This window comes from Trichosurus vulpecula, chromosome 1 (genome assembly GCF_011100635.1).
Source record: "Trichosurus vulpecula isolate mTriVul1 chromosome 1, mTriVul1.pri, whole genome shotgun sequence".
In the NCBI taxonomy this organism is placed as follows: Eukaryota; Metazoa; Chordata; class Mammalia; order Diprotodontia; family Phalangeridae; genus Trichosurus; species Trichosurus vulpecula.
The window spans coordinates 422,735,647-422,755,879 of record NC_050573.1 but is presented as its reverse complement, the minus strand read 5'-3'; the positions used below and the strand labels follow the sequence as shown (position 1 = coordinate 422,755,879).

Here is a 20,233-nt window from a genome sequence, read left to right as displayed (position 1 = left end):
ACAGTAATGCATTGTTGGTGGTTATACCAACAGTGTGCAGTCATTGGTACAGTCATTCTGGAAAGCAATTTGGAATTATGTCCCAAAATGTCACTAAACTATGCATACCTTTTGACTCAATATATCACAAGGCCTATACCCCGAAGAGATCAAAGAAAAAAAGAAAGAAAAAGACCCTTAAGTACAAAAATGTTATGACAATTCTTTTTGTTGTAGCAAAGAACCAGAAACTTCAGAGGTGCCTAAGAATTGGGGAATGACTGAACAAAGTATGGTACATGAATGGATTACAATATTATTGTGCCTTAAGAGACAACAAAGAATATGGTTTCAGAGAAACCTTGAAAGATATGAATTGATGCAGATTGAAGTAAGAAGAACCAGGTAAACAATTTGTATGATAACAAGATGGTATAGGCAAACAACTTTGAGAGAAAGAGCAAGTCTTATCAGTGTAATGACCAATCACAGTTCTAGCTGCCCTTCTAAGAATGTGGCACCCCAGATTGAACAACATTCTGGATCTTCTCATTTCGCTTCACCACATTCCCCTCCCCAGGCCCCCAGACCAAAATCTTTCTGGAGGATTCCCTTTATGACTGGAGTCATTATAATAGTTGTAGAGGACACCTAGGAGGGTGGGGTTGTTTTCAGGCCCACCCTCAAGGTTTCTGTTTGCTTCAGTCTATGGCTCCTGGTAAGAACATATAGAACTGAGGATGTGCTAGGACTCACTCCCAATTTGTCCTTGTTCACAACAAAGAATTTTCCTAAAGCACAAGTGTGGAGTCCTAATAAATATAGGCCCCACTGAACAGCAGGTCCACCGCCCCCACCTAGCCACTGATCCCTGCCCCCAACTCAACATCCTAACTTCTTATATGCCTCACTGCTTACTAGAACAACAGGTGTGTCCATGAACTCCTATTTCTCACAGAACAGCAGGCGTGTCCATGTGGTGAGATCCCAGCCACTGCCTCTAGCTAGCCACTGCCCCCAGACCCATTCCTCATATTTCCCTCAGAGACAACAGGTGTGTCCATGTACTCAACCACAACCACATCCATCTAGTCTCAGACAGGACCACAATACTCAGCCAATTAGAAAGCAGCAGTGCCACCAGGATGACTGAGCAGGATGTGGACCCCAAAACAATAGAAGGGACTTTCCCTAAGTAGGCGCCTGCACAGTAATAGTAAAGAACTGACATAGAGTGAACTTATGATGTAGATAGGCTTATTATAATATCATTATCATACATACATACCTGCTCAAATGGGTTTTTCTATATGCATTGTTGGTAATCATATGTTCAGTTCCACTGTGGCTGGGACCCCTCCCTTATTATCTAATCCCTTAACAAACCCCTCCTGCTTTTTTAATATTCATAATTTCTGTTATGTAATTGTATCTTTACCCTATAAAAATCTATCTTGCTTTCTCTAAAGTTGCTGCTTTCTCTTGGAATTTAGCCCACTTCATGAGAGGCATCAATTTCAATAAATGCTTGTACTTGGATTAGAGGTGGTTGGACTCTGAAATCTTCAAGACATTTTCACCACAACACATCATGAAACCCCAATAGTTTTTGGTGTCCCTGGGTAGGCAGAGACTCTGACTCTGACCTCCAGCACCACCACCACCACGTGGAGCAGAGTCTCTGATTCCAACGCCGTCTAATCCAAAGGTTAGATACTTGGATTAGAGGTGGTCTGACTGAATTCTTTGAGATGGTTCCACCATAACACATCATGAAACCCCAACAGTTTTTGGTGTCCTTGGTTGGGCAGAGTCTCTGACTCTGACCTCCCCCCCCCCCTGCCCCCACCACCGCCACGTGGAACACAGTCTCTGAATTGGATGCCATCTAATCCAAAGACAAAATACTTGGATTAGAGGTGGTCTGACTGAATTCTTTGAAACTGTTCCACCCCAACACATCATGAAACTGCAACAGTGTTTGCATCTCTGGGTGGGCAGAGCCTAAACCCCAACACAAGTATGACCATATCACTCACTTGCTCAAGATTATTCAATAGCTTCCCATTTCACTGAAGATAAAATTAAAAATGGCTAAGATTGCTCTAGTTTGCTATTTAAAGCCCTTCACAATCTGGCTCCAGCTCACCTTTCCATTATTCTTTTTCACTATACTCCTAACAAGTTGGTCTATTTGCAGTCCCCACCCTTGATGTTCCAAATTTCTTTCAATGTCTTCACCCCCTTATACCTTGAATGTACTCTCTCTTCACTCTGCCAATTAGAATCCATAACTTCCTTCAAAGCTCACTTCATGCCATGTGATATCTTCTACTGGAAGCCTTTCCCAATGCCTTTACATATCTGTGCTCTCTTCCTCCTCCTCAAATTTCCTTGTATATATTTATCTGTTTCCATGTTGTAGCCTTCCAAATGAAGGATACAAAGTACATTTTGAGGGCAGTTACTGTGACTTTTGTTTGTTCTTTCTCTTTGTATCCCCAGCGCCTCGCACAGTGCTTTGAACACACTAAGCATTCAATAAATGTTTATTGGATTGCACTGGACTGAATAAAGGAATGTGGAATTATCTCACACTGTATTTACATTATTTACAGTTATCCCTTCCACATTGCGAGGGTTTGGGGATCTAAAAGATCCACTTTAAATTTTTTAGCTCTCCCTTTGTACCAGAGAAGTCTGAATTATTATGGTATTAAAAGATAAAATATGTTGATAGTATATAATACTATGTGTATATTTCATGCATTTCTGAGTTTCTAAACTTTTTCTTAGAAACTGCTAGCTTTCACATGTCATCTTCAGCTACCTCAAAACTCCCCCCAAATTCCCATTTAATTTCTTATGCTGACCCACTATATATTGAAATCCAAGATGGGGAAAGTTGCCATGTGGGAGGGTTAACTGTATATTCCAATGTCTAGTCTGTGTCTTTAGCAGTCACTTAATGGAAGGATGGAGTAGAAACAACCCTACCCCATGTTAGCCTAGTTGCCTATATGTAAATAAGAAGGCATCTCAGTCAATTAATCACTTAATGGAAGGTTTTAGACTAAAGTACAAAAATCCTTCAATTGATATAAAGTGATTTTGCACAAGAATCATCAGATAACCTGAGGAAACCTGGGTAAGCCTCAGTGCTTACTTACATGTTATCAAACTAGTTAAAATTGAAGTCATCCTAGAAATTAGAAGAGTTCAGCCTTCTAAGAACCAGTCCCCCCTTTCTTGTCTTGTTCAGGGGAAGAGCAAGGAGACCATTGTTCCTAGATAACAGAGTATGTGAAAAGCAGTATGGTGTGAAAAGACTGGTAGGAAGGAAGGAGCTAGGTTTATGAAGGGCTTTAAAATCTAAATAGAAGATTTAATGTTTGATCCTAGAGATGAAAAGGAGACAATGGAGTTTATCGAGTGGAGAGGGTCAAACCTGCACTTTAAGAAAATCACTTTAGTAGATGAGTGAAGGATGGACAAGAATGGGGAGGGATTTGAGGCAAGGAGGAAGACCAACCAGAAGGCTATTGCAATATGAGGTAACAAGGCATGAGCTAACAAGGGCTTACATCAGGGTGATGGCAGGGTCAGGGGGGAAAATGGGGCATATATGCTATGAAGGCTAAATCAGCAGAACTTGGCAACAGATTGGAATTGGGATTGAGAGTGAACGAGGAGTTGATAGTGACATCTGTGTTATGGTCTTGGGCAACAAACTAGCAGGACGGTGGTACCCTAAACAATATGAGGGAATTTTGAAGGAAGGAAAGGCTTTAGGAGGAAAAAGTATGAGTTTAAGCAGAAATGCTTGAAAGTCTTATGTTCCATCAAAAGTCCAATTTTTACCCCTGTAGGATTATATTCAGCTTTTCAGAGTATTCTTGGTTGTAAGAGGATAAAGAGGATCATGAAGGGTAAAATGGATAATTCTGATTACATAAAATTAAAAAGTCAATGAGGTTTTCTTGGCAAAAATGGAGTTGTTTGCCATTTCCTTCTCCAGGGGATTAAGGCAAACAGAGGTTAAGTGACTTGCCCAGGGTCACACAGCTAGTAAGTATCTAAAGTCATACTTGAACTCAGGTCTTCCTGACTCTAGGCCCAGCACTCAAGCTTGCCCCATGATAAGGTTAGTTTGGTATTATACTTGACAAAGCCATGATGCCTTTTTGTGATTGCCACTTTAATTTTCTAGATGCTAACAAACTATTCCTTTACTAACATGTTTATTATAGGTGCAAATCTAATGTCAGAATCCTCTTAGCTCATGTTCAATGTTGAAACTAAAGGAGGCATTTTCAAGTCATTGAACACTTAACAAAGGAAATTTACTTTGTCCTAACTGGGGAAAAAATGTGCAAAAAGGATTCTCTGAATGTGGTCCCTCCTTGTCTCCATTTGGAAACAAAATCGTCAGGGTATGTTGAATCACATGGTGTTATGTCCCTATCAAGTCCGTATGACCCAGATTTCAAGTAGCTGGGAATTTTTATGCTTCTAAATAGAAGTCAAGTCAGGGAAGTTAGGACCTATAGGGCCCCAGAGACAGTTCAGTCCTGGGTCTACCCCATATTGGCTGAGGACTTGGGGAAGGAAGCCATGCCTGAGACCAATCAATACTAGGGGAGCTTTGTGCTATCACAACATTCTAAAAACTTGCAAGAAATTAAAGTACAATTCACCAGCCTAGAGTTTACAGCCTCCATGAGGACAACATTTTCCTTCCTCTTCTCAACCACCTTCAAAGAATAGGAACAACGGCTCACTAAGCACACCTGGCAGTTATTTTAGTAGTTTACCTAGTTTTTAGTTTCACTAGACCTGATGACTTATCTTCATGAAGGGAAGCTAGGTGACTTCTTATTATCTTAATAATCTTGAGCTTTATATCTCTATCAGCCATTTTTATTCTATCCATTCCAGTTCAAAAGCTATTCAGAATCTTTGGCAGATAAAAGCAGAATCAAAATAAGCACTGAGTAGAAAAGTGCCCAATGTAGCATCATCAATTCCACTTCCCATTCCTTTTTTTTTTTGTTTTGTTTTATGCTTTCCTATCACTTTCAGCTTATTTTAAACTTTAGTAATCTTAAACTTTCTTAATTCTCTCTCATTCTATTTGGGGATAGTTGTGGCAATAGCAATGAGACCTTGCCAATGAACACAAGAAGTCCCTGACAAGTGGGGGGATAACCGACATTGATAAACTCACATATCATTGAAGTAAGTTTCAAAAATTAGAAAGTTTAAACAAATTGACCTAAGAACACCAGATGTTTTTAAAATGCTGTTCAGATGAAAATGTCATTTTAAAAACAAGTTTTGTTTTTGTACTCTGCAAGAACAGGCTAAAATTGATTTTATTTAAAGATTTGCTTTTAAATAAAAATTTTAAACCTTTTAGAATTTACTGTTATGGTCAAGTTTCACCAGCAGAGGGAGGTCTAAGCCCACGCTCGACTTTAAAAGCTGCTGAACAGAGCAAACAAGTGGCAACCAGGATTCCTCCGTATCATTCATACAGCCCAGAAAGAAGACGATTTTGTCAGGCATTTTAATTAACTTTTAGTGCAATTCCAACTATTGGTTGAAATCATTGGAACTGGATATCATTCTGTTTGAAATATACTGGAATTTGTTCAAAACAAACTCTTTATTTCATACAACAGTAACCTGTTAAGGGACCTTTGAAGTAACATAGTTCAACCTCTTCATTTAAGAAACTGAGGCCTAGAGGGGTAGAATGATTTGTTGAAGGACACTGAAGAAATTAGCAACATAGATAAGACTAGAATTGATTTTCTGGATTCCTAAGCCAATCATCTTTTTGTGAGATCTTTAAGATTAGTAGAATCTCATAATAATTTTTTTTGTGGGGAAGGATGGGTTAGTTTGTTTAATTAAGATTGTCATTTTGTACCTGGAATTTTATGGGAATAGAGACTTATGGGATGTAGAAGCTCCGTCCACTGATCCATTATACTGCTCCTAGCCATGCCACCAGGACCCTCACCTCCACCCTGCCTTTTTTAAAAGAAAAAATGAAGAGTGAACTCTCAACTTTTAATCCTTCCTCCATAACTGTTTCTCTTCTAACTTTCTCTTTGGAGCTCACCTTAGAATGGGGCCAAAGGAAAACCGCTCCTCTCATCAGTCAATCGTTGAAAGTTTCCTGTGTGGAGCAGCTAGGTGGCGCACTGGCCCCAGAGTCAGGAGGTCATGAGTTCAAATCCGACACACTTATTGGCTGTGTGACCTTGGGCAAGTCACTTAACCCCAAATGCCCAGCCTTCCCCCCTGCAAAAAAAAAAAAGTTTCCTATAGAAGAGGAAGGTCTTCACGCTTTCAGGTTGCGTGGGGAGTTCCTTGACTCTCTATCATTAGGTTTAAGAAAACTGCTACGTACCTATGTAAGTCTCTAATTTTAAGGATATAGCTGGGATAGCCTTTACTTGGCCCAATAAAGTGTTTAATTTGAGCAGGCAGTTATGACATAGTGAAATCCGTGTTTCTCACGTTATATTTGAAACATCTGAGGCCCAGAAAGCATAAGTGACATTACCAAAGTCACACAAATAGGTAGAACCAGGTGTTTTTACTCCAAATTCAGAATTCTTCACTATGCTATGCTGCCAAAATGAGGGTTGAATCTGACAGCCTCATGAGATTATAGAAATGAATGTCAAGAGCAAGAGAACTTTTAAGTGTCAGTAAGTGAGGGAGAAGGGAAAGGGGGGAAAGGGTGTACAGTCAAGCATAAGATGCTGAATTTCCACCTATGACCCATCTGCAACTCTACTTCTTAGTAATATTGCATTTTTTTTGCATTCCTTGAAATCTCTCAAGCTTCTCCTGTTCTCATTCCCCACCCCTACTTGCTATTCCCATTCTCTCCCTGCCCAGTGACTTAATAGCAAGAGAATTTACCTGCCCTGCTGAGCAAAGGGTCTCAGCTTCTGCAGTTTGCTATGAAATAGAGCTCGAAACCAGTGCCCATAGTGACAACTGAATAGCATAGCCTATTGTATTTCAGTATGATATAAATAGAATGCTTATAGGGTTCCATTTGCAATACTACCAGCAGGTAGCGTTGTATTCTTGGGGAAATCACTTAATTTCTCTTAGCCTCAGTTTCCCCAAAGCTAAAAAAAAAAGCCTAGTTTAAGTTAGTTTAAGTGATATCAAAGGTCACTTCCACATCAATAATTCCATGAAAGGGCCTCATTTTCCTCCTCTGTGAGTTTGGATTTGGGTATCATTAGTGTTCTGCGAATGCTGCTGAAACTAGGAATTGAACTTTCATGTCTGTCATCTGATAAGAGGAGGTATTCTGGTAGAGAATGTAAATAGATAGCCTGAGATAAAAGCTTAATCCCTGATCATACCAAAGCCTCCCCTTCACACACACACACACACACACACACACACACACACACACACACACACACGATGAGAAGGAAACAAGTATTTATTAAACACCTGCTTGGCATTTTACAAATACTATCTCACTTGATCACAACATTCCAGCGAGGTAGGTATTCCCATTTTTATAGTTGAGGAAACAGAAGTAGACAGAAGTTAAGTAACTGCTCCACAGTCACACTGCTACTAAGTTTCTGAGGTTGTATTTGAATTCGGGTCTTCTAGATCTATCACTCTATCCACTGCAGCACTGCCCTGCCTCAAGCTACCTCATATCTTTCTCTTCCCTTTCACTGCCAAACTTCTGAGAAACAAATATGCGTCTGTCCCACCACCCCCTTATACCTCATCTTCTTACAGTTCAGCTCCTGTCCCTTCCAATCCACTAATTTTTTTTGCTTGCTTTTATCAATAACCCTCTTATCTCCAAATTCAGAGGCTTCTTCTCCATCATTCGCTTCACGGGCATCTCCACAGCTTTTGAAAGTGCTGACTATCCTTTCTATCTGCAGTCTCACAAGGTACTGCACTCTCTTGGTTGTTTTCCTCTCACTGTCACTCTTCTTCTCTGTATTCTCTGGTAGGAGCACTGAAGTTAAAAAAAATCTGGGTTTGGATGCCAGCTCTGCTGCTTTCTTTCTGCGTGGCCTAGTTGAGTTACTGTGTCTCAGTTTCCTCACAGGTAAAAATGAGGGGACTAGATAATTCCTAAGATTCCTTTCATGACCAAATTCTAGGTAGCTAGGTGACACAGCAGATAGAGAGCTGGGCCTGCAGTTAGGAAGACCAGAATTCAAATCTGGCCTCAGACATTTGTTAGCTTTGTGACCCTGAGCAAGTCACTTAACTTCAGTTTGCCTCAGTTTCCTCAACAATAAAACAAGAATAATTATAACACTCACCTTGCAGGGTTGTTGTGAGGATTTATTGAGATGATACTTGTAATGTGTCTGTACATAGCATACACTATATAAATGCTTATCCTCTCCCTCTACGGGAATAGATTATAATCTTTTACATTATTTCCTATGCTGCATTTTTCTCTCTATCCACACGATGGCACCACAAAGCTAGAAAATGTTTACTGTCTACCAATTTTTAAAAATTTTGAATAAAGTAGATTTTAATACTTTATTGAAAGACCCGTATGTTTGAGACCCCCTAGGCACTGAATTTCATATATGATATTAAATGGTCTCCCTTAAGTAAATATTGAAATACAATGAGGAATATATAATATATATATATTTAAATATACTTTGTAATAATATAAGTAAGTGCCGCAGTTCATGGATTCTGACTTACATAGTCTTTAAGAATGATACACTGTCAATAAAAGAGCCTCTTCATCAACTAATGCTATTAAGCAGTTTTGAAATACATTATACTGTTGCAGATTATGAAACTATAGGTTATTAAATTAAAGTGGTATTGTTCAAAATGGAAAACTGTCTACAATTTGGAAATTGGCTAACATTTGCCTTTGAAAGGAAGCTCCCCTCCTCCCAAGTGTACCTGAAAGGGGAGGAGATTCAAGAGTTCATTCTCCTTCCTAAACTGGAGTTCAAAGTCCAGAAGATAGGGGGAAAAAAAAAAAAAGATTTCACTTCAAGGAGGCATGTCCTGACTTGTCTGAGACTATGCTGTAAGGAAAGGAAGGAAAATGGGGAGGAAAGTGGAGAGAGGAAGGATCTTTCCCTTCCCCTTTTGAGGTCAAACAGGGGACCCCTGTTCCTCCATTTTGCAGGAACTTGACAACTTTGTTTTACTGCTACCATATTCTATGCCTGGGGGCTGTGACAGGTCGATTTCTGAATTTCCTTCTGCTTATATTAATTTATGATTATGAGGGCTTTAGGACTGCAACTATTCACCATTCTGTGACCCTAGAAGGAAAAACGGAGGCATGTGCTTCTTGTTAACAAGCTTATTTATACTTTAAACTTCATGGGTCCACAATTTTTTGTGTATCATGAGCCTGGGCAATCTGATGAAGCCTATGGACCCCTCTTTAGAACTTGAATGAATAAAATAAAATACATAGGATTAAAGAAGTAATAAATTATACTAAAATACAGTTAGCAAAATATCTTTGGAAAATAAAAAGTTCCCTGGATCACAGGTTAAGAATCTTTGCTTAGAGGCAGACAATAAATAACCAAACTTTGGCTTGACACGAAGTAGATATGAAAGCTGGAGTATGTATGAGTGGGCCAAATGATTTTCACAATCAATAACTAATATCAGGGTCAATTTTTATTGTTTTCATTTCTCCCTCCCACATTAAGCTCACTTAATGTTCCTCCTCTTCCTTCTCCCATTATAACCCACCGCCAAGCAATATAAATATAAATAAATAATAAATAACAATATAATAAATAAATAGCAATATAGTTTAAATAAAGAAAAGCAGTATAAATTATAATTAATAAGCATTGTAAATAAATAAATAATAAATGGCAATATAGCTTATTTTGGTGAAATTTCAAACTCCCTTTTCTTTAAATTAAAGAAAGGACAGACAATTGATAAATACATTTTTAAAAATAGGTTTAAATCCCAACAATAAAACTAGTTAATGGGAAGGGGGAGAGGGAAACATGAAATGAGGAAACAAAAAGGAAGAAAAGAGAGAGAAAAAAGGTGGAGAGTGAGTGATTTGTTTCACTCTCTTAAGACATTCAACAATTCTGATTCCTTCATAACATGACTAATGTGGAAATATGTCTAATAGGATTGTATATGTATAGCCTATATTAGATTGCATGCTGTCTTGGGGAGGGAGACAGAAAAAAACTGGAACTCAAAACCTTATAAAAGTGAATGTTGAAAACTATTTTTACATGTAATTGGAAAAAAATTAATAAAGCGGGAAAAATTTTAAAAATCTAAAAAAAGAAAACAAACAAAAAATACATTCGACAGTGTGTTAATTCCCTAACGTGTAGGTTGTCAGTGCTTATCAGGAAGGCTACTGGTGCCCTTGTGATATTCCAGGAGATGGAGCTCTTGACTTCAAAGTATGCTACAAGCAAAAGTGACTGAAGCACCTCTCATCTTCCTCCCTCATACCACCTTCGAACCTATTCCCAGGTTTACCAGCCCTTCCCCCATCCTCCCCTTCTCCCATCTTGCCCTTCCCCCAGCCCACCCCTCCACAAAACGCCGTATTCCAGCCCCCAGGCCTCTGGCTAAGCCCCAGTGACAATAAGTCCTAATTGAATAATATGACGAAAACGACACAGAGATCGAGGCCCGCAAAGACCACGCACGCTCTCCCCCTGCCCCCGCCCCACCCCCCACTCGGGCAGCCTCTGAAACCCCTGGAACTTTAGAACGAGGAAGAGACATAGACAGAAAAGGGGAGAGAGATATTACACCCGGGGAACCTCCCTGTCCGTCCTTGCAGAAAACCAGTGGTAATGAGTTTAGGATAAAATCAATACTGCTTATCCTTTTATTTCATCTTTTCTTCTGAACATACCAGAACCATCCTCCCCCCGAAAAAAAAAAAGTCCAGCAAGTTTTCTTCAGACCACTCAAGATACATCCCCCAACAGCACCAAGAAGACTTCGCTCCAGCAAGTTACCATGACTTTTTAAAAACGGGGAAATTAATGTCAGCTGGAAAAGGAGTAGGCAAAAAAAAAAAAAAGTAGGAATTGAAAGCCTCCTTCTTTAGGTTGCCCCAAAGTGGTGTTTGCTCCGAGTGGGCGTACGTGGCTTTCTAAGCGAGGGCATCCCGTACCTCACTTTTCGGAGGAGTATCTGGGGAGGGCGGGGTAATGTCCGGGCACGGGAGAGGGCAGGATTCAGGGATCCTTGTTTTAGCTCGGGTTATGACTTTAACAGGCAGCAGGAGTGAGAGTTTGCATGAGACAGACGAGGTTCAGATCTCTAGCTCCCCTCCACTTTGTAGTCCTCGTCTCAGAAGAGGTAATGTGAGTGTGTGTGTTGTCCGTGGGGGTGGAGTGGGGGCATCAGAAGGGCTCGGGACATTGGAACCCGGGCAGAGAGGGTTGCCACTTTGATTTGCATTTACGTCCTCAGAGTGATCTTCCCATCAGGGGAGCCTTTCCCGTAACCTGGCCGGTGATCTGCAGCCCCCTACCCTCTCCCCTTCCCCTCCCATCTTCCAGCTGGGGTCCACGGACTACAGCGGATCGGGAAGGAACAGCCACAGCCTCGGCGGCGAGCGCTCGGGGTGGCTCCAACAAGCACCCCCAGCGCACCTCCAAGGCGAGTGGCTCCCCTTAGAATGGCGAGTTTGGGCGGGGCGTTCTTTGTGACGTCTCGCCCCTTCTCAAGCTCCCACCCCTTTCGAACCGCCCCTGCTTATAAAATCACGGCGCCCTACCGTTCCACTCGCACAAGTCGAACGCGGGCGCTGGGTCGGGCCTGGGCTGTAGTGCTAGCCGGGGACACTGGCTCGGGCATTCGGGAGCGCCTCACCAGCTCAGAGCCTCTGCGGTGGGAGCAGCGCCCCGGCATCGACGAGGCTGAGGCTCAGGCAGAGCAGGAGGAGGACGAGATGGAATTACTGAGGACGATCACCTACCAGCCAGCCGGCACAACCAAGATGTGCGAGCAGGCGCTGGGCAAAGCTTGTGGCGGGGAGTCTAGGAAGAAAAAGCAGCAGCAGCTGCCCGAGGAGCCGCTGCCGCCGCCGTCGCAACAGCAGCAGCAGCAGCCGGCGGCGCAGCAGCAGCAACCCCAGACCCAGCTGTCTGCGCACCATCACCACCATCACTCGCACTCCGGGACCGAGGTCTCGAGGATTATAACCGACCCCACCACGGGGAAGCGCTACTGCCGGGGCAAGGTGCTGGGGAAGGTGAGTGAGTGGTACTCGGGTGCGCGATGCTGAAGGAAAGGAGAGAACGGAGGGGAATTGGACTGCGGGGGTGGGAAGAGATGAGGGTCCACGCGAGGACCCCCCACCCCCACCCCCGCCATGACTTAGATGGAGTTAAGGGCAAGTGAGGCTTTTCTAGCAACCCTCCCCCCAACCCCCGCCAGCCCAATAGCACCGGCTTACCTGGGTGGTTCAGGCAGCACCTCCTCACCTTCCCCCCTCTCCCCATTTCCTAACCAGTCCCTGCCCCGGGACAGCTGCAGGAGCAGCAGCAGCAGCAGCTGCTGCTTCCCGTCCAGGTCTCCTGGCCCTTTCACTTGGTGCTGTTTCTGGTGCCGGCTTTGTGTGTGCCGGCCATCGAGGCATCTCCTTTTTCCTCTCCCCGGGTCTCCACAGGCAGGCATTCCCAAAGCCTTTTAGGTTAAAAATGTAAAAGTAGAAAGCTGCTGTCTTCGTCAGACCAGAAGGTTGTGTAGTAATGGGAATGCTTTTGTCCCCTCTCCATATAATTCTTCTACCTGAAAACTCCTTGAATATTGCATTCTTAAAGACAGCTTTCTCTTTGCCCTCTACCCCCAAAACATATAAAGGTCTTTTCTTTGTTACTGAGGAGAGGAAACTGTGTATGATCCTTTTGACGGTGCTTTAAAAAGGGCTCCTCTCCACACACAAAAGGGGTCCATTTTCTTTTTTTTTTTTTTCCGTTTTGCCATGCTTAGCTTAATTTTCTATCTTTGTCTCATTTTAGGGTGGCTTTGCAAAGTGTTATGAGATGACAGATTTGACAAATAACAAAGTCTATGCTGCAAAAATCATTCCTCACAGCCGTGTAGCTAAGCCTCATCAAAGGGAAAAGGTGTGTATGACTGTTGTTTAAAATATTTTCTTTGTGTGGCAGGATGGCCCTTCCCTCTTAGGAAAATGTCTTCTGCATGTGTAAGCACTGTCTCCTCAGAGGTGACGTGAAGCTCACAGAGCACATCTTGCTTTTTCTTTTAGATTGACAAAGAAATAGAGTTGCATCGAATTCTTCATCACAGGCATGTGGTACAGTTTTACCACTACTTTGAAGACAAAGAAAACATTTACATTCTTCTGGAGTACTGCAGTAGAAGGGTAAGGATTAGCTCAGACAACTAACTCCATTAAACTCACTTGTCCCAAAACTGCTGGGATTTTCAAATTTTATTTGTTTGGGATTTTAGATGTTGTTAAACATTTACAGTAAAACAATCCACTTTCTATGAAAAGTAAAAATCAATCAGCTGATTTTGACAACTTTTTTTTTTTTCCCCTCTTCAGTCAATGGCTCATATCTTGAAAGCAAGAAAGGTATTGACAGAACCGGAAGTCCGCTACTACCTCAGGCAGATTGTGTCAGGTCTCAAATACCTTCACGAACAAGAAATCTTGCACAGAGATCTTAAATTAGGTAAGCTTGTGCCTGAAACACTATTTTGGCAAAGGGGGAGCTTTATGCTTTTTTTCCCCATTTGTTTTTTATCATTTTATCTGATCTAATGAATGCACTCATACATTTTCCCCTTAATCATCTTGCAATGAACCCTTCTAAAAAGATTCTTTGACTGTCCTATTCAACAGTGACTGTATTTGACTCTTGTAGATGATCAAGGAGGAATCATGTTCTTGGCTATTCTTATTTGTAGGTAATTTCTTTATTAATGAAGCCATGGAACTAAAAGTGGGGGACTTTGGCTTGGCAGCAAGGTTGGAGCCACTGGAACACAGAAGGAGGTAAGAGTTCCAAAGACATACCATGCCAGAATGTATGGGCATGAGAGAATAGGAAAATCTAGCCACGCTATATGTTTCAAATCAGAATACTGATTTAGATTAATGTCTGGAGCACATAATCATAAGACTTCTGATAAACTGATAATCCAGAGGAGACAAAGAAACAAGCCTAAATATGTGTAGGGTATTAAAAGTACAGACCTTGTTTTCCTACAGGGAGAACAGTGGCCTTGATTTTTTAGACTATCAGACATGAGAACAATACAATGATATCATATGTGTAAGTTTCAAAGCAAATCAAACTCTGCCCCTATATTTTTGTGTGCTTGTATTCCCAAAGGTTATCTGGTAAGCACCATATTGCAAACATTAGTCTTGATACTGGTGATTTTGGCATTTTTTTTGTTTTATTTTGTTTTTTAAGCTTCCATTCTTATTAACTCTCAGAAAAATCTCCACTGTGTCCTTTTAAGAGTGCAACTCCCTAACCTTTTTTTTTTTTATTGTTGTTGTCTTTTAGAACAATCTGTGGCACTCCAAACTATCTCTCTCCTGAAGTCCTCAATAAACAAGGGCATGGCTGTGAATCAGATATTTGGGCCTTAGGCTGTGTAATGTAAGTACTGCTGTACTACCCACTCTGAATTCAAAATGCAAATTTTGGGTTTCAGAAACCCTTAAAAGGAATTTGTCATGCAACCTTGACTAAAGAAAGTTTTGCTTTACTTCTAGGTATACAATGTTACTAGGAAGACCTCCGTTTGAAACGACAAATCTCAAAGAAACCTATAGGTGTATAAGGGAAGCCAGGTATACAATGCCATCTTCATTGCTGGCCCCTGCAAAGCACTTAATAGCCAGCATGTTGTCCAAAAACCCTGAAGATCGTCCCAGTTTAGATGACATCATACGTCACGACTTCTTCTTGCAGGTTGGTGCATTGTCTTTTGCTGCCATAACATGCTTGGCACCACAACATTCCAGATATCTTACAGTTTTCTGACTGTCCTTATTTTCTGTCACTTTTCAGGGCTTTACCCCAGATAGACTTTCTTCTAGCTGCTGTCACACGGTTCCAGATTTCCACTTATCGAGTCCTGCCAAGAATTTCTTCAAGAAAGCAGCTGCAGCTCTTTTTGGTGGCAAAAAAGAAAAAGCAAGATATTTTGATACACATAGTAAGTTGTTTTATAGCCCTTAGCATTTAAAAAAAATCTATAGGTTAGCCCTAAAAAGCTCTGATTAGTACAATTAGCTTTTTTATTGTAAAATTGAGAGTAATATTAACTTCAGGTCCTCTTTAAACATGCTATCAGTGCACAGGCAGAGAGACATGTATGGTATAATTAGTTTCTCTGGGTGCATTTATCGTGATTGGCATCTTTTTATTAATTAAACAGTTGAACATACTGCTTATTTAGCTGCAACCAATGACATTTTATCTAGTGCTGTTCCTGTCATGGTTGCTCATAAGCTGGAAAAATAATACATGGAAAAACAAATCAGGCAAAACAAAACATTTAGGTGTTTCTGTTCTTAATTTGATTGAATTGCAGCCATGCTCATGCCCTTTTTCCTTTTATTTGCAGATAGACTAGCAAAAGAAGATGAAGAAATTTACAAGCTTAGACATGATCTGAAGAAAACGTCAATAACTCAGCAACCCACCAAACATAGAGTGGATGAGGTATGTAGGAAAAAGAATTAAAAGTATTTGCCTGCTTTGATTTCAGCTGACAATTCTTGAAGATTAGCCCATATTTTGACTGAACTCCTGTATTTATCATAGTCCAAGCATGCAAAATACCCATCACAAAAATTTTTTCAGAACCTTTTCTAAAAGCCTTTCCCATCCTCCATCCCCCATCACCTTTAAAAATCTTGATTCTGGCCCTTTCATTTGACATGGTGCAAAAGCTAAGAAGCCAACTGTAAGAACTATAAGGTTATAGTCAGTAATCTAGTTTGCGTAATTTTATCTCCTCCCCCCTACCCCACCCCTTTAAATCTTGTCTACAGCTAGCAAAGATTTGAAAGTCTTACTTTTTAGTGTTGAACTTTAAAATGTATTCAGATGCTTAATTCTTAATGCAGGACTCTCTCTTCTCAGGAGATCCAGCCACCCAGCACTGCTGTTGCCAACTCTGGAGCACCTGCAGTAGATTCCAAACAGCAAATTGGTGATGCGATTCGGATGATTGTCAGAGGAACTCTTGGCAGCTGCAGCAGTAGCAGTGAATGTAAGTAGATGACAATATGGTTGTCATCCTTAGAAAATCTAAATGCTTAAAGACTGAGTTAGAGTCAAATTAGAACACCAATGTTTTCTGTGGTGGGTTGCAATTTCTTACTACAGAATGTATAGGAGAAAGAAGGCTGCATTTGTAGTCAGGATAATTAGGTTAGAAACTGAGCTCTGCTACTTATCCTTTTGTGGGAAGACACAGCTTTTTTAGACCTCAGTTTCCAGATCTGAAAATTTAGGAGTTTGGATAATGTTAAGGCAGTGTGGGGTAGTTCATAAAATAGGAGTCAGGACCTGAATTCAGATCCCTTCCCTATCACTGTTACTAAGGACAAGATATTTATCCTCTTTGAGTCTCTTTTTTCTTCTCCTTAAAAAAAAATATTGATTAAACTATATGAGTTAGAAGGTCCTTTCAAGTCTAAATCTGTGACCCTGTAGATGTCTCTAAAGTCCCTTTAAGCTTTAAATCCTTTAAGTAACATTAGCAGAATAGGAAAGACACAGGCCCAAAACAAAACTATCAAAAGAATAAATCTTATTCTTGAGACTTTTAATTTAGACTCAGCTTTCTCCAAAATTCTTTAACAAATCATGTCTTCTGTTCCATCACAAAATGTTATCTCTGAAATCCCAATCTCTTTGTTTTTCAGGTCTTGAAGATAGTACCATGGGCAGTGTTGCAGACACAGTGGCAAGAGTACTTCGAGGGTGTCTAGAAAACATGCCAGAGGCTGACTTTATCCCCAAAGAACAATTGGTCACCTCATTCCAGTGGGTGACCAAGTGGGTGGATTACTCAAATAAATATGGCTTTGGTTATCAGCTGTCAGACCACACTGTCGGTGTACTCTTCAACAACGGTGCCCACATGAGTCTTCTTCCTGACAAAAAGTAATTATTCAGTAAATTCATCATTTTGCTTTATTTTTTATTTTTGCTATTGTTAAAAAGTCTCACTTCTGGGAAAACAGGTCTCCCTGACTCTTGTTTTTTTCTTCTCTTTCCTCCCCTTCTTGCTTGTTAGGACAGTCCACTACTATGCAGAACTTGGTCAGTGTTCTGTTTTCCCAGCTACAGATGCTCCTCAACAATTCATTAGCCAAGTGACGGTGCTGAAATACTTCTCTCACTACATGGAAGAGAACCTCATGGATGTAAGTGGCTGTGACTGTCCAGAATTCAGCATGCTCATTGCCAATTGGGGCTGTCCACACAAGAGCTAATTTCTTGAATCCTCCTTCTCTCTTTTAGGGTGGAGACCTACCTAGTGTTACAGACATCCGAAGACCAAGGCTCTACCTGCTGCAGTGGTTAAAATCAGACAAGGCCTTAATGATGCTCTTCAACGATGGCACGTTTCAGGTAAATGGTGATGAAAGCCTATGATGACATCACTTGTCACCTCACCTGAATTCTCCTTAGCTTCATCTAGCAGTGCTCTTATCTTTCCTCCTCTGTTTTCCACAGGTGAATTTCTACCATGATCATACGAAGATCATAATCTGTAGCCAGAATGAGGAATATCTGCTGACATATATCAATGAAGATAGGATATCTACCACCTTCAGACTGACCACATTGCTGATAACTGGGTGTTCATTAGAATTAAAAAACCGAATGGAATATGCACTGAACATGTTGCTGCAAAGATGTAACTAAAGGACTTTTCTGTCTCAATCCAAAGGACTTTTTTTTTTATTTCACTGTGAGAACGAAAGGGAAGGCAGGAGAACGATCAGTATGTTGAAGACGGACAGGTGGTGGTACGAAAACAATTCCTTTGCAGCCTGCTGGGCTGGGACCAGACTGAGGCATAAAAAATATTGTCTTTGGATGCCATTAAACAGTGTACTAGAATGCAGTTTTCTTTGATGTACCTGTTTAAGAGGTTTTTCGGACAATTTCTCAGCAAAAATGCATTGACTTTTAACTTCTCTCTGTAGAGAGCATTTCAGACAGAGGACTTGGAACTGTGAATATACTTTCTGAAGGGGATGGAGGGGGAGAAGGTTCCCGTGTTGTTGAACGGCTGTAACTAGAGCAGCTTTGGGCTGCCCAACTGTGAACTATGGCCATATTTTTTTTCTTTAATTTTTCAAGACAAAAAATAACCCACACTTGTGGCTGGAGAAGTGCATTCCTTGTTAATAAACTTGTTATTTATTACAGCCTAAAGTTCAGTATTTATTATCTCAATTTTGGGGGGGGGTGGAAGTTGACCATTTAAAACTATTGGCAATAAAGAGAATGAAAAGCAGAAGCTTTGCTCTCCTGTCTTAAATCTAGACTTCGGAAGCTTGTGGCGATAGAATGGACTTTGAGTTGCTGCCGGACAGATGACTGGCACTGTGTGCTTTCCTGAACTGCTCAGTAGACCGTGTTTGGAATATGTACAGAGAAAGAAGCATGCTGATCCTTCCTACCCCACCCCCGCTCTCCCAGGAATAATGCAGTGATACTAATAGGACACTGACATTTTGTCTCTCCCCCTCTCTCCACTTGTATGCTGACTCAGACCTAAGAGATACACATCTCTGTTTCAACAGGAAGAGGGCAAATGTACCACATAAGACACTATCAAAAACCAAAATTCGGGCCTTGTTCAAACTCAAGACATTTACCCCTCTTACACTACTTCCCAGAACTAGTTTAGCTTGGCTCTGAAGGCTATCATAATCATATGTAAACACCTCATTTCATTAGGTGACAGCAGGGATGGGAAACTCATTTTAACACTGAGAAGCCTCACTCTCTGCATTATAATATTTGCACCACCTATATGTATTACTCAGCCTCTTAAAAAAAAAAAACCCTGCCTAAGTAATTCTAGTCCTGTTGCCAGTGCTAGGGCAGGAGTCTAGGAGCTGAGAATTTTTTTTTTAATAGATCTGTTTTTGTGTTCGAAAGAGGAAGGGTGATACATTACTTGGGCTTGTAGGTAATTGGCAGTGTCCATCTTAACTATTCTTGGAGAGGTCAAGACTTTATTTCCAAGCTGGCTTTTATTCAGTTTGCTCTATTCTCTTTCACACACACATTAAAGAAAGCTGTTAATCCAGTTCTCCTGAACTTGTGTTGACCTGCACATGATGCAAATGATTTGTTTTGAATTCTTTTCCAAATCGGATCACTCTGGGTTCTAAGAAGAGAAATGGTCAATAACTAGGCTAAGGGTCTACGTGTACTTCTGAGGTTTTGTGTTCATCTTTCTGCTTAAAGATGATTAGTACACACTGTAGTTCCGAAAAATAATAAAACATATCTTGTGCCATCAAAGTATGCACATAGCTTGGATTCACAGAGGACTTGGCATTTGGAAATGATGTATCTGGCCTTAATAATAATAATAATAATAATAAACATTAATAAAGTATGCAAAGCACTTTTCATCCATTATCTTATTAGATCCTCACAACCACCCAGTGAGGTAAGTAGAGCTAGTATTATCTCCATTTTACAGATGAGGAAATTGAGGCCCTTTGAAGTTAAATGGCCTGCCCATGGGCAGGGCTGTGAAATAATCAGCTCAGATTCCTTCATCTGCTTCTCAGCACTTTCTATGCAACTGTGCCTATTGGCTTTGAAGACTAGTCAGGGTCTTCTGAGTCCCCACACTGAGGCTGCCTCCTGACGTAGCTAACACTGGATGAGGTTCTCAGGGGGAAGCCACTGCAGCCCTTAGCTGGCCTGTAGGAAAAGCTAGAAACTGAGAACAATCAATAACTGAGCTGCTTAGAGGATTTAAAACTTATGTTTAGGTTACCGCGTGTGTGTGTATGTGTGTGTGTGTGTATGTGTGTGTGTGTAAGTGAAATTACACATACTCTTAAGTCCTTGCTTTTTGTTAATAGCATGCCTTTAATGATCACTTGGGCTGTATTTCATCTAAACCCAGCCCTGTTCCTAAGCAAGCATTGCATGTTTTTTTTTTGTTTTTGCTTCACTTGTTATTTTGAATC

At 40.9% G+C, this 20,233-nt stretch overlaps 1 protein-coding gene across 1 annotated transcript; it reads left to right on the top strand.

Moving 5' to 3' along the window:
• Window positions 1-11,466: 11,466 nt before the first annotated feature.
• On the top strand, window positions 11,467-18,519 carry PLK2 (polo like kinase 2). The gene is made up of 14 exons (XM_036764447.1): window positions 11,467-12,250; window positions 13,020-13,127; window positions 13,271-13,387; window positions 13,574-13,703; window positions 13,939-14,026; window positions 14,547-14,642; window positions 14,759-14,957; window positions 15,057-15,204; window positions 15,616-15,713; window positions 16,137-16,266; window positions 16,925-17,165; window positions 17,299-17,428; window positions 17,526-17,636; window positions 17,742-18,519. The coding sequence occupies exons 1-14, from the start codon at window positions 11,675-11,677 to the stop codon at window positions 17,931-17,933; spliced, it is 2,364 nt and encodes a 787-aa protein (XP_036620342.1). The 5' UTR covers window positions 11,467-11,674; the 3' UTR covers window positions 17,934-18,519.
• Window positions 18,520-20,233: the final 1,714 nt, after the last annotated feature.